The following is a 15,791-nucleotide window of genomic DNA, read 5'->3' as shown; positions in this document are numbered from 1 at the left end:
AAAAGAATTCAAAACTGTCGATCAATTGTATTTTTCATAAAAGCATTTTGAATTAGTACTTTCGTAATAGATATTTCTTGCAGCCTATAGAACCTTAGACCCTTTCATAAGAAGTGGACCGCGGAACGGAATTTCATAATTCCGTGATAATGCTTTACCTAACATTGTTTTGTAGTGTAATCAATTGCAAACATAATAATTATGCGGTCGATAACCTATTGAGTTGAGAAATATTTGTTCTCACTACAATTGTAATTAATCTGTATTTTCCTATAGTTACTACCTACTAGCAACATGCGTTGCAGGTTACAATGCGATTCGTTCGTTGATTAGATACCTACTCGTAGGTATAGGTAGGTACTATAGAGCAAGATCCCGATAGAGCCAGATCTGACTTACTTTCTGAGTAACAAAATGTGTGGGATAGAGTAGTGTTTGTACGTATCTTTAACGTTCGCATACTTATCAGCTTGAGTCAGGGGGCAATTAAAAGATATCAGCTGCAGAAAGGTACGTGAAAACATTATACTCACTTTTCTTAAAGTCTTACTGCCGCACTCAGAGTCGCTTAATCGTTACTTAAGTTTAGTTAAAACGAGACAGTCTCTCACATAAATCTGCCTCGTTTTGACTCAATCTTAAGTAACGATTAGCGACTCTGAGTGCGGCCCTTAGTAAAATTTAAAGGTCCAGAGTATGAGGTGGCTGACACTAAAATTTGTCTTCTAGATTAGTTTTTGCGACCCACCTAGTCATGTTTGTGACCCACCTGTGACTTTGAATTTGACATTCTAGAGTCTAGACTCTAATGTTACTCAATGTTAATGCTTAGCAAAATTTGTTTATTAGGTAGGCATATTTTGTGAGAAAAAGTTATTAAGTATTGTAATTAAATCACCAATAATCATAACAATCTATCCATAGATCTCAACGATAGATCATCAATCAGATATCAACGACCTGATAATGGCTACATGTTTAGGTACCTAGAAGAATGTTTTTTCTGCGCGAGGCTTGTAGATGAGACCATATAAATTCCTGTTTGTGTTTAAAGGTAACTGAACTTTTCAACCTTATTGAATTCTGACCTCTGAATTAGCGACTGGACGATAACAAACTCTTAATGAAGACTCATGAATATACTTAGCTTGTAAACCATTTGTAAACAGTAATGTAAAACTAAGTGTAAAATACTAGAGTTATTTTTAAAGATAAACTCACATTAGACAATGGTTGGATAGTAAACCTTAGGTTGATAAATTTGGAATCCACGGACTCTCTTGCCAAAGGAGCTCTGGTAGGCTATTTAGGCATGGCTTTCTTAACGATACTATCAAAAGGGCTCTTGCCACCATAGACATTCCTGCGCTTGTTGAGCCGGCAGTGATTAGTCGGGATGATGGCAAGAGACCTGCTGAATTGACGCTGGTTCCCTGGGAACGGGGATGGGCGCTAATGTGAAACGCAACGTTTATTGTCACATTGGCCCCGTGAATTATCAGGGAGAAAGCATCAAGACCGAGAGCCACAGCAGAAATGGCTGAAAACGGTAAGCGGCGGAAGTATGCCTCTCTTATCAAGAGTTACATTTTTCTTCCATTTACCGTGGAGAACCTGGGGCCATGGAGTCTTAGTGCTAAAAAAAATTACGAGACATTTCACCGCGATTACCTAATAGCCTCATCTGGTGACAGAAGGGCTGGCTCCTTTTTGCGCAACGGATCAGCCTAGCTGTCCAGCGCGGAAATGCATTAGCCAGTATTCGTGGCACCATTCCACGCTGGCGTGATTTGTCTAGAAACTTGAGACTGTGTATGTAGGCTTTCTCTAAACTGCCACCATGGAATTAGGAGATAGGTACTTACGGATTCCAACATCAATGGTACTTACCTACTTCGTTAGGTACATTTTTATTTCGACTTCGTACATCCATGGCTCCTACAAAGAAATTTTTTCAGAAATTCCTCCTAAGTCCTAAGCGTAACCGAGGCAGGTCAGCTCGAACGCCGGATCCCCGAAAAAGGAGGCCCCCGACCCGATAGGAAAGATTTATTTAATTACTAGAGAATGCCCGCAACTTCGTCCGCGTGGATTTAGTTTTTAAAAATCCCGTGGGAACTCTTTGTTTTTCCGAAAAAGTAGCCAAAATCGGTTGAACGGTTGAGCCGTGAAAAGCTAGCAGACAGACAGACAGACAGACACACTTTCGCATTTATAATATTAGTATGGATATACTCACCTAAAAGATTATTTTTGCTTATACTTATTTACAATTATATAAATACTTGGTTGGGTTTTTGATACGACAATAACATGAAATTCATTGGTCACATTTATGAGGATGTTCAACGAAACCAAAAACAATATAACCACTAATAACTATAGAATATATGGCCCATATCATGGCCAATGATCAAAGAGAAGATTGATAATAATGACAATTGAAGATGTTTTTGACACCTCTTGGGAATTATATTTAAGTAGGTATTATGTCCATCTACTTATAAGATTATTATTTTATTTTATTTACAGACAATTATTTTATTAATTAATTGTACTTTAATTCGAATAAGTGTAGTAATTTGAATGTGTGAAAATTTAAGAGATTGAATACAAATTGAATACAAAAAAAAATAAGAGACAAGTTGCAAGTCACTAGCAAACACATTGTGCAGTGGTAATGGTAAAGCCACAAGGAAATAAGTTTGTAAGGAAATTATATTGCCTTAGTGACCACTATTTTACCAATTCTTTCTTTACAGTCGTATTCCTCATCGCTGAGGGTTGTGAGCACTGCCAAAATCGGTTAAGCGGATGGACCGTGAAAAGCTGGCAGATAGAGACACACTTTTGCAAGCGTAGCGAAACCAATAGTTAATCTATGCTTTTGCAATTATTATAAATGCGAAACCATAATATTATAAATGGGAAAGTGTGTTTGTTTGTTGGTTTGTTAGTTTATTGGTTTGTTAGTTTGTTGGTTTGTTGGTTTGTCCTTCAATCACGTCGCAACACATCGATGGTCGCAACGAGCCAACGGATCGACGTGATTTTTTGCATGGGTACAGTTAAAGACCTGGAGAGTGACATAGGCTACTTTTTATCCCGGGAAATCAATGAGTTCCCACGGGATTTTTAAAAACCTAAATTCACGCGTACGAAGTCGCGTACATCAGCTAGTTTTAGATATAATATTGAAAACCCATAGACAGTAGGGGCCCAAGATGCTAGAGTGGCGACCTCGCACCAGTAAGCGTATAGCATTGGAAGACCCCCACTAGTTGGACATCATATACGAATATCTACCATTACCATTCACCAATTTAAAAATAGTCAATGATGTATCGAACATCCTTTAACAAATTTATATGTAGGTACATTATTAATACGATCACGGGGATTCCTCCAGGCCAAATCTTTGTTGGTAGGTAAATACAATGCATAGGTTTAAGTAGGTACCTACCTACTTATGCATTATATAGAGATGCTTATTAACTAAGTCAAAATATAACAAAATAAATATTAGCTTAGCTATTCAATGAATACACAGATGCGCTGTGTACCTATTCATACAGAATAATAATATGAAATATAGATATTATTGGTTTGTTTAACCTTCCAGTTCATTTGAATTTTAAACACAGATCTATTTGGCGTAGAGTAATTAATTGTTGCTAAGCATACAAATTATTATTCAATTCCTCTATAATAACTTGTATCCCGTTATACTTACAGCAAATATCATTAACCCTCTTCTACTTTTTCCTACATATTTTCATGATCTCTAAAATAATTCAACGGCTGAATTTAAGAAACTCAGTTGTCACCTATATTATTACGTACAACCTACAGATAGGTTCAAAGAATACCACAGCCTAAAGGCACACGAGTAGATATATAGACCAGAGGGGAAGCTTCATACTAGCGGCTGGCTGTAGGTTCAAGTTCACTCTAGCGCAGCTCTCGCACACCACGACGTGTCACGGACTCTCCGTTTGCCGCCGAACTGGGCGTACGCACATCCGCATTAATAATAAAAGTGGCAAATGCATTTGACGATTCAAATGTACTTGTAAAAATGGGATAAAAAGTAGCCCATGTCCTTCTCCGGGATGAAAACTAACTCTGTACCGAACCAAAATTGGTTAAACTGTTGGGCCATGAAAAACTAGCAGCAGACAGACAGACAGACACTTTCGCATTTATAATATGAGTAGGTATGCATTTAGTGAAAATAAGTACCTACAAGGCAGTGGCGTGCACAGGGTTTGAAGCCAGGGTAGGCACTAGTTAAGTAGGGGCCTGTTTTACTGGCAGGTCATTATGAAAAATATGCATTGAGCTATTCAACTGGGGTAAGCAGTGCATTTATGCCTCTATGACCTGCACGCCACTGCTACAAGGTAAGTAGTTAGGTACTTCATTCGTGTCATATTCATGTCTTGTGTAACACCTTATCAGTTATCACCATAAAAGTTATGTGAAACATGTAAAACCTATTTATCATGGTATTCCGCAACGCTGTGGCGGTGTGTGGAATCCGATACAGAATTTTTATGAGTCCCATTGTTTATGCGCATGCACTACAACCAGTTGGTTTCGCAATAACGCATCAATATAACCAATTACATGCAAAGTTCTAAGGCAGTCATTTTCATACCGGCCAATTATTCGCCATTCATTTTCATAGAGTGAGTTGAATATTTCTAATTTTTAAATGTAAAATTATTTAAACTCAGAAGTTTGTATATTTTGGAATTAAATTTAATGGTGGTTAAAATTCTACAAAGGTGTCAATTATAGCTTTTATTTGTTTTTGAGTTTAAAATAGTAGCTTTTGAGTGTTTCTTACCAAAAGTCCCTGCTTCGCCCCTGCCTAAAGAATTTATGCAATTTTTTAATTAAAAAAAATAACCTTTTGAGCTTTCTGAAGAATTTTATCAAATCCTTTCGGGGCTGCAGAATATTATTTATATAATTATGGTCTTCATATCCTTTAATACAATACCCAGTATTGAAGGATATGAAGAGGTCAAGTTGCAGTAACCGCGCAAATTTTTCTCCCACGCTCGGAAAGATATGAAAGAATATTACCTATATGAAGACAATAGTGTCAATAAAATCAGTGCTGGTATAAACCACGGGATTCCGATGTCTGACCTAGCCCTTAAAACCTCCTAACTTGCAATTAGTGCTTTCTTTGATAACACGTGCTACAGACGAAAGGCCAATACGTACCATATATATAACAAATCAGTAGAACATAAATTATGCGATAAAGTTATATGGTTATTTATACTCTACTTTCTTATCGCAACTTGGGAGCATACATTGTCATACATATGCAATATGCATAATATGCACATATAAACGGAGGAACACATACATGCCTTGCATCTTAAGTATTTCACTTTCCATGCATTATGTGTGTCAAAATAATTACGTAAATTGCGTTGTCTGTTTAGCTGATTTTATGTTACGGGCGAATTCCGTAGAGCATCAACTACTTAGATAGGTACCAGTTAAAATATATTATATGCGAACACATTTTCATTTATTTATATATTTTATTTTATTGCTTACCATAATATTAAAATACAAGAGACACTGAAAAAGAAAGGGCAACCTTATATCACTACAGTGATCTCTTCGAGGCCACTCTTACCCAATCATATATATAAATGTATATTTCGTACCTATTTCCATATTTATAACTTTAGTTAACCTACGCAACGTTCGTTCCTACAAGTTGCAGATGCATCTGTGCGAAAATTATCGCGATTTTATACAAATAGTCAACACGCACTAAGTTAAAATAAATGCCTACTCGTGTCAGATATCTATAGCTGTACGAGTAACCAAGCGGTCAAGAAGTAATTAACTTATTAGTATCAAATGATATCAGTAATAACTTAATACATAAACACAACGATTTTATTAATTACTTACTAGCTAATGCCCGACAACAACACAACAACACACAAAACAGCTGTGATAGCCTAGTGATTAAGACGTCCGCCTCGTCGAGGGTTCGATCCCAGGCACACACCTCTAACTTTTCAGAGTTAGCTAGGTACCTACATGTGCGTTTTAAGAAATTAATTAATATCACTACATTTAACAGTCAAGGAAAACATCGTGAGAAAAGCTGCATACATGAGACGTTCTCCATAATGTTCGAAGGCGTGTATAAAGTCTGCCAATGTGCACTTGGCCAGCGTGACGGACTATGGCCTAAACCTTCTCATTCTAATGATGATGAAATGTCCGACATGCGTTGCAACTAGCAATGCCTCTTTTGTTTGAAAGACTGGTGACTATTTGATAGTTTTCTATGTTGATGGTAGGTACCTACCGAGAAACCTTTACGCATATTGTGCCAAGAACAAAGTTTTAATTCATAGGTAAGGAACAGATAGGCGGTCATTAGTTTTTTTGTAAGATTTACCGGAAACATGAACTATCAGTTTCCCACCAGAGTTCTATTTTGACCTTGTTTCCTATAAATAAGGAACAATTATTATTATATGTCTACGACTTTCATGATAAGATGATAACTTACAATAACAGTAGTTAAATAATGTACGTACCTATCTAAGAAAATTATCTACATATCTACTTGTTTGTTGACAGATAATGATGACCAGTAGTTCAAGTCTCCTTCTCTTCTCAACCATCGTCCTCACACTCACCGATGCAACCGTACCAGGAACTGCAAGCGCGAACGAGATCAACCAAAGTGAACAGAAGAAACCACCAAACCCTGGCGGAGCGTTATACCCACAAGAGTCAGAAACCAGATATCTAAGAAATCTAGACGGAATATGGAACTTCAGAATGTCTCCCGTGGACCCGGAACACGGATATCGCAATGGCTGGTACGAGCAAGACCTCGAAAAGGTAAAAACTTTAATTTATTCATTGCTTCTCAAACTTAACAAACACAACGCTGGCATTGTTTATTATTATTACTAGCCGATGCCCGCGACTTCGTACGCGTGGATTTAGGTCTTTAAAAATCCAGTGGGAACTGGGATGTCTTTGATTTCCGGGATAAATTAGTAGCCATGTCAATCTCCAAGCAATCGATCCTTTGGTCCAAACATCCCTTTCGCATAATTAATAATATGGATGTAGTGATTATTATTATAGTGGTATAATTTTAGACTGTAATGAAAACTTATTTAAAATCATATCATTATTATAAAAAACCTTTTGGCTGTTTTAAGGCTAAATTAAAGCAATTAGCTAGCCAATTTCGCATTTTAATTTATGTAGGTACCTAAGCTATCGTTATAGATATCGTTAGATATCGTCTGTCCACATAGTGGGAGGTCTTCCAACGCTGCTTTTTCCAGTGCAAGGTTGCCATTTTAGCACATTGGGAACCCAACGTGTAATAGTTTGTCGAACTACGTGCCCTATCCATTGTCACTTCAGCTAAACAACCCTATGAGCTATATGACGGTTACTCTGGTTCTCCTGTACGGATCTCCTCATGTCTTATTGGATCACGTGGGGAAACTCCAGGCATAGCTTTCTCCATCCCCTGCTGAGTAACTAACTAGATAGATAGACTACAGATTAAATAATTAAACTTTCTATTAATATTAAAATATGATCAAATTTCTCAAGAACAAGCTAAAAGTTCTAAAAGATTTTATCCCGGAAAATCAAAGAGTTCCCACGGGATTTTTTAAAAACCTAAATCTTAACCTAAGGCTTTACCTACTAACGTAGGTCTTAGGACACTGCGAATGTTCTAGTCACTATAGAATCTCGATTCTAGAACATGGCAAGAACACCAATGGCACATTCAGTTTGAGAATGCATGGACTAGCTGTATGCCAAACAAAAAAACCTGTACCTACGGCTATATACAACTAAACTTTTTGTCATGCAAAGCCCGATGTTGACATAACGTGTCGATACAAAAAAAACAATAGAACTTTGGAATTAGCATAGTCCAAGTTCAAGAGTATGTTGTCTCAAAATCTGGTTTGTTTATATAACTGGATGTTGTCCGTGACTTCGTCCCATGGGAACTTTTTCATTTTTCGGAATAAAATGCCTATTTCCTTCGCCAAAATAATGTAAGTACCTTTCATCTAAGTTTGTTCAATAGATGAGCTGTGAAAAAGTAAGACAGTCAGACACAGCTTCGTATGTTATATATATAAAAGGAAAAGCTGATTAACTGAATGACAGATCTATCAACGCACAGCTCAAACTATTGGATGAATCGGGCTGAAAGCCATGCAGATTAGCTATTATGACGTAGACATCCGCTAAGAAACGATTTTTGAAAATTTAACCCCTAAAGAGGTAAAGTAGGGATTTGAAGTGTATGTAGTCCACGCGGATGAAGTCGCGGAAATAAACTGGTTTACAATATAAGTATGGATGTATCACCTATAGTGTTATTTGTTCGTCCATAGTTCACCAGGTTATTTACCCCGGATTCTGATTTCTCAAGGATATTAAATAATGTATTTTTATTCATTCATAACATGACAATTTTAAAAGCTGGGTATGGCGCTGTAAAGCCAATATTTTATTTCAATTTATGTATCACATCAAAATTAATTACTTATGAAGCGACTACTAGGTAAGGGAAACGCTGGTATTGTCGTCAGTGTACCGATACCCGTCAGATTGTAAAAAATGGCCAGCTATTAATTTCTAGCAAAAACTAAATGAAAACTTTTTATGGCAACATATTTGTGATAGTATTTTCCATAAATTAGTATAACAACATTTAGTCCAAACTATAATAGCATTATAGTTCCTACAGTACGCGCCAGAAAATATTGTACATCGACCTTTAGAAAGAGATAGCGGTTTTGTAGAATGTATAGTATTGTCTCTGTCGTTGAGACCGACAAAACGTCACATAGGTATGAGTGACAGAGACAACGCTCTACAAAGCCGAAATCTTATTCTAAAGGTCGATGTACATTATTTTCTGCCGCGTACTGTACAATGTACATATATGTGATGCATCTATCTATAGGTAGTAATCTATACTAATATTATAATGAAGCAAAAAAAAAGTTTGTTTGTAGAATAGGTAATCTCTGGAACTACAGAACCGATTTTGAAAATTATTTCACCAGTAGAAAGCTACATTATTCCTGATAAATAGGCTATATTATTTTTAAATTAGAGATCCCTACGAAAATTGTGATAAGCTACCCATCCGAAGCCGGGGCGGGTCGCTAGTAATGTATATAATAAATAAATAAATAAATAAAATCATTTATTTCCACCAAATACAAAATCATATTTTTGTTAGTATTGACACGTACCTTAAAACTAATTATTATAAAATTCTTACCAAAACAATACTGTGCACCTGTTTTCCGAACTAGTAGAAACTGTGTCTCGGAAAACAGGGCCTCCAGCTCGGTGAATACAAAGCTAACTACATACTAACTAACATACTAACTAAACTAAAGAGCTAAACAAAATAATATGTGCGTGGAAGTCCATATACTAACTATCGTATATCTTTTAATCCTTATGCACAGACAAAACCTATTGTATTATCTAATCTAATAGTATGCTAACTTTAAAAGTGCGCTCTTCGAAGGTTTCTCATGCTGGTTCGCACAGCTTGTCGTACATGCCAACGGAAGTTACAAAATTGTTGCGTATTTTAGCTGACACTCAAATTATTTTAGATTTTTAAGTATAGTACGCCACAGGTCGAGTTGGCAATCGGGGTATGATGAGGCGGGGGGGACAGGTTAGCGCGGGGGCTGTGGGCGTCCCCACCCTGATTGCCATCACGATCTATCACCTACCTACTATAGGTATGTTTACACAAATTTCAAACCCCTATTTCACCCCCTTAGGGGTTGAATTTTCAAAAATCCTTTCTTAGCGGATGCCTACGTCATAATACCTATCTGCATGCCAAATTTCAGCCCGATCCGTCCAGTAGTTTGAGCTGTGCGTTGATAGATCAGTCAGTCAGTCAGTCAGTCAGTCAGTCAGTCACCTTTTCCTTTTATATATTTAGAAGAAGAAGATTAGAGACAGAGCGCTGATAGCCTAGTGGTGATGTCGTCGGCCTCCTATTCGAGGTCGAGATTTCGATCCCGGATGCATATATACTTTCCTAACCTAAATATTACAATTTTGTCAGTCATTTGCTACAGACTTCTTCATGCGCTCCAAGAGATCCAGATTGGCGTATTGCCGATTGATGGTGTGTTCTTGGACTTATAAAATAACATCTAAATCTTTATGTAGACAGGACCAGTTATCCCCATGCCGGTGCCTTCGTCATACAACGACATAGGTGAAGACGCGGCGCTAAGAGACCACGTGGGGCTGGTGTGGTACGACCGGCGGTTCCATGTGCCGATGTGGTGGGCCCGCACTGAACAGCGAGTGTGGCTCAGATTCAGCAGCGTTCATTATGCCGCACAAGTGGTAAGTTCTTCAATGAATGTGAAATAATCCGGATCAGACTCACTAATGGGTGTTCCCCAAGGCTCTATTCTAGGTCCTTTCATGTTCTTGGTATACATAAACGATTTACCATATTTCCAAAATACTTGCGATATTGAACTATTTGCTGACGATACGTCTTTGAGTTTTAAAGTCGATAGAAATAAAGAAAATTTTGACGATATAGGTAAGTAGTGCCATATTTCAAGTAACTTGTAGCAGGTCCGGACATCTCCACTGATGCGTGCGTGCACCGCGCCGCTTGGCGCCTGACTGAGCTACATTTTGATCGCACGTTCCTTATATAGAAGCTGTAGTGACTAGTGAGACGAGTGCTCCGATGTATGGACGGGACCTCCGCGCTGCGCCGCTGACTGCTGCTAACTGAGCTGCAAGACAACGGTTCCTTGCCTTATATAAGCCACACCGTGGTCACACCTGTTGCACGAAACCGCTTGCTGCGCATGCGTCCATCTCGTAGTTTATGATTGGTTATTTGTTAATTATTATGCTCATGTACTCGTCGGTGTAGTTATGTCTTACGCGCCTTAAGATCCTATATAGCAAATACCCTAATAAATGAATTCATGATCACAAAATCGAGTTTTATTCGAATTGCCTAATAACAAAGATATGGACGGCAACAAACTCACTGGTTTACTTTAAATAATTTACTTTTAAATGCAAAAAAAAAATTCGTGTGTTAAATTCGCACTGCCCAATACCAAGAACACAAGTAACATTAATTTAATGATAAATAATGATAATTATATTGAAGATAGTTTCTTGCTAGTTGCTGGTTCTTCTCGGTAGGAAAGGCATTCCGAACCAGTGCACTTGACGATTCAAAAGTACTTGTAAAAGTATAAATGAATAACAAATATTTTAATTTTATTTAGTGTTTTATAACTATAAAAGTAGCTGATACTCATGTCATAATCACCAAAGTGACAGCTGCATCGCCCAATATCTGACGCAACAGTTTAAAGATTTCCAATAAAACGCGAAAGTGAGATGTAACTGAAAAAACCGGCCAAGTGCGAGTCAGGCTCGCGCAATGAGAGTTCCGTACTACAGTCGTATTTTTTCGACATTTTGCACGATAATTCAAACACTATGATGCATAAAAATAAATAAAAATCTGTTTTAGAATGTACAGGTGAAGACCTTTCATATGTCACCCCACTTGATATAGTCACTCACTTCGAAAGTTGAAAATACTAATTATTAATTCATGACCACAATTTAATTTTTTTTGTGTGATCTAACCCTAAATTCACGGTTTTCAGATTTTTCCCCAAATGTCAGCTATAAGATCTACCTACCTGCCAAATTTCATGATTCTAGGTCAACGGGAAGTACCCTGTAGGTTTCTTGACAGACAGACAGACAGACAACAAAGTGATCCTATAAGGGTTCCGTTTTTCCTTTTGAGGTACGGAACCCTAACAAGGTGCACGTAATACTGCTTTAAATGTAGGTATCTAAGCCAATCGTCTGTCGCTAGGCAGATGGTCGGATAATTGATCAATTTATCAGCTCAGGCGACACCGGTGTCGCGAGTTTGCTGCAGAATAATAGGGCTTACTTCGGCCGATACACCCGCGGCTTACAATAAGATGACCTATATATTTTAAACGCGGATGAATTCGCGGGCATCATATTCTGGTCTAGTCCATACTAATATTATAAATGCGAAAGTTTGTCTGCCTGTCTGCTAGCTTTTCACGGCCCAACAGTTTAACGGATTTTGCGAATAAAAATTTCATCAAAATCGGTTGAACGGATGGACCGTGAAAGGCTAGTAGACAGACACACTTTTGCATATTTTATAATACCTATCAGTATGGATATGAATATAGAAGTATGGATTTGTAACTGCAGGTAAGTTGTTGTCAGTCAATCAGTCAGTTTACTTTTACCTACATGCCCAAACATGCAACGCTACTAATCGAAACTCAAATTGTGTTATTTCTGTTAATACTCAAAAACATTTTCCTTAAAGTAAAACCTGGATTAGAAACAATGTAAAAAAACCTTAGTAGTAATTTAATTAAAATAGTAGCCCTGAATCTTACTTGAATTCGTAATTAGATCAAGTTTACGACGGATTTACATTATTCGGTCAACTAAATCGTATTGGTATATCACTAAATCGTAGAGATAGCTATACCAACGTAGATCGTACCCAATACCGTTTGCGGATAGTGTTGCATTCAATACATTTTCTCACATTTTACTTCTTCTGTATTTTATTACAATATAACTAATGTAGCCTTACTATTAATATTATAAAGAGATAAAAATAATATTATGTTAGTTTGTGAGTTCGTACGTAAAAGATGATCTCCGGAATTAATGATCCGACTCTGAAAATTATTTCACTGATAGATTAGCTACAGTATCCCCGACTGGTGTAAGCTATAAATTAAACATCACTCGGATTGTAAATTGAATCTTTGAAAAGAGCAACCGCTGAGTTTCTCGCTGTTTCTTCTCCCAACAATAACCTTAATTTATTTGCCTATGTCAAAAATAAATTATTTCGCAGTGATTATTAAATAGAGGGTCTTCCAAAATACGTAAATCCACTTCCTTGTAATTACAATTTTAAATTATCGATTAAACTAAAAAAAAGCACGTCAAATCATTGTGACGTCACATGAGAGTATTTCATAGACGCTCGTGTTTTGACGTTTGATAAAAAGACACTGACTTGACTAGTTGTCGAAATTGTTAGAATCGAAATGCATCAAGTAAGGAACTCGATATCGGATCTGAAACCTGATCTGAAAATGTAAAGACGCTCTTGCGATCGCTGTCCTACGGCTACGATAATATAGTAGAACATTAACCTCAACATAATCACATTCAATTAGTGTAGCCGTAGTAATAGGTTTAAACGGAGCCATTCACAATTGCTAGACACCGCGTACTGAGACTGACCTCTGGCAACTCGTGTTAATCTTCACCCTACTACTTAACTTCTTTTTATTAAACAACATTTTATCTAGACTGTGACGTGTACTCGTTTTATTACCTACATCTTTCTAATATTATGTATTAGGTACCACGTACTAGCTGACGCCCGACTTCAATTTTTAAAAATCCCGTGAGCAACTTTTTCCCAGGATAGAAGGTATCCTATATCCATCTCCAGGGGGAATAAATTTCGCCAAAATCAGTCCAGTAACTGAACATCGAAAATCTAACAACAGACACATTTTTTTATTAATATTAGTATCCAGGGACCAGAATGAATTACGAGTAGGTATGTGAAATATCTAAACAATTGGTTTTAACAATACACCATTTTCAGTACGGCCTAAGTACATGGATACTAACTACGTCACAAAGGTTGAAAAAGATGTTGGAATCGAGGCAAGTTGGCGAGGTGATACCTAACTCAAATTCAACAAAGCAGTTTCAAATTTCGTAACGTTACTTGTAGACAATAGACATTTATCTACCTGCGCCGACAGCTGCAATTTTTTTACATGAGTTTGAGAGTTGTAGGTATTTTCTTTGCAATGAAAATTTTGTATTTTTGTAGCTAAACCCCTCTGGGAAAGTTAACACATATTACAGGCAAAAATGTTTTGAAAGTCTTAGATTTAACTAGGTGACGTAACCAGATGTTACTGTTATCCTAGGATCAGATTTACTGACATTGTATCATTTAACAAGGCATAGAAATCTTGTAATGTAATATGTTGAACCGTAGTGCGGTTACGATTTGTGACAGATCGTCACATTTAGGAACTTGGCACGATCTATGAGATATGATATTGATGAAAGCATATTGATATACTAGCTGATACTCGCGGCTTCGCCCGCGTGGATTTAGGTTTTCATGAATCCCGTGGGAACTTTTGATTTTCCAGGACAAAAAGTAGCTCGGTAGCGCGTCCCCGAGATGCAAGGTACATCTATCTCTGTACCAAATTTCGTAAAAAAAACATTTAAGCGCATGATTGTGTAAAAATCCCGTGGCATCACCACGATTTAAGAATGCAATTCCTTACAGCATCAGGGCTGAGGAGTTGGGTCCTCGAGTTCAAAAGTCTTTACCTACTTGGTAGGTAACTCCAATATCAATAATTTATAACCGTCATTTCTAAACTCCATCAATTTTTGTGGTCAGGTCTTATGCAGCATCAGAACTGAGGAGTTGGAAACCAAATTATTTATGGGACGATATCGCAAAGTTTCTAATTCGATTAAAAAAATACTCAAATCGGTTCAGAAATCGGGGATTTTGGTGTATTTAACACAGCTCCTTCTTTTTTAAAAGTCGGTTAAAAAAGTAGCCTATGTTAATCCTTAGTTAATCCTCTAACTTCATAGGTCCACCCGTTCCGAAGATTAGCCCGTGTCAAACAGACAGACAGACAAAAATTTTAAAACGTTTGATTCAGTTATGGTACAGTTCCAATAACCATAATATGAGTTTAATATGAGGAAGTTATTTCGAAATTACAGACAGACAATTCAGTTTTATTTATTAAAAATATTATAGAAGTATAGATGAGCACATTGTATTTCGATTTTAGCTTTAAAACACATAAAATTATATCAACGACAGATAGTAGACCTTATAATAAGAACCTATACTTACCTTGAATAATTTTTGTTCACTGTTTGCTAGAAATAGCAAAGTTTTTGCTTGTTTTTTTCAAAACTCCTCCCCGGGATGTAAGCTAATTCTGTACCAAATTTCATAAAAATCGGTGTAACGGTTGGGCCGTGAAAAGCTACTAGACAGACATACACACTTTCGCATTTATAATATTAGTATGGATGGATTATTGCAATATTGCAATGTCCAACCCAAAAACTGTAAAAACACTTGTAATGCCGCGCTTATCTCTTCTATGTCAACAATAGACAAGATTGTTAAATAGTCCTAGAACCGGTAGAAAATTTAGAGCTAGAGCAAGTCTAAATATATGAAAGGAAAAGGTGACTGACTGATCTATCAACGCATAGCTCAAACTACTGGACGAATTGGGCTGAAATTTGGCATGCAGATAGCTATTAGGTTTTACTTAGACATCCGCTAAGAGAGATTTTTGAAAATTCAAACCCTAAGGGGGTAAAATAGGGGTTTAAAATTTGTGTGGTCCACGCGGACAAAGTCGCGGGTATAAGCTACTTAGTATTTGATAAAATCTGAAAGTTTGTCTTTTTCTGCGATATCTGAGTAAATCCAGCAAACGAAAGACGATCTCAGTATGATGTTTTTTATAGACAAAAAAATTAACAATTTTAAGAAATTTTTCATTAATGCCAAGGTGTGTCTGTCAGTTCCCTTTTCGCGGCTCATCTATTTA

At 37.0% G+C, this 15,791-nt stretch overlaps 1 protein-coding gene across 3 annotated transcripts in view; it reads left to right on the top strand.

The window, feature by feature from the left end:
- LOC117988829 (beta-glucuronidase) overlaps positions 1–15,791 on the top strand; it is a 59,291-nt gene that overhangs the window by 19,007 nt on the left and 24,493 nt on the right. For 2 of the 3 annotated variants that reach the window (XM_069503683.1, XM_034976088.2), the window contains exons 2-3: positions 6,634–6,900; positions 10,258–10,440. In XM_069503683.1, coding sequence (XP_069359784.1) covers positions 6,637–6,900; positions 10,258–10,440 — 447 coding nt within the window. In that variant the 5' untranslated portion in view covers positions 6,634–6,636. Of the gene's footprint in view, positions 1–4,598; positions 4,692–6,633; positions 6,901–10,257; positions 10,441–15,791 lie in introns of those variants that run through there. The other variant, XM_069503684.1, reaches the window with a different exon arrangement.

This window comes from Maniola hyperantus, chromosome 15 (genome assembly GCF_902806685.2).
Source record: "Maniola hyperantus chromosome 15, iAphHyp1.2, whole genome shotgun sequence".
Taxonomy (NCBI): Eukaryota; Metazoa; Arthropoda; class Insecta; order Lepidoptera; family Nymphalidae; genus Maniola; species Maniola hyperantus.
This window is presented reverse-complemented; position numbering and strand designations above follow the sequence as displayed.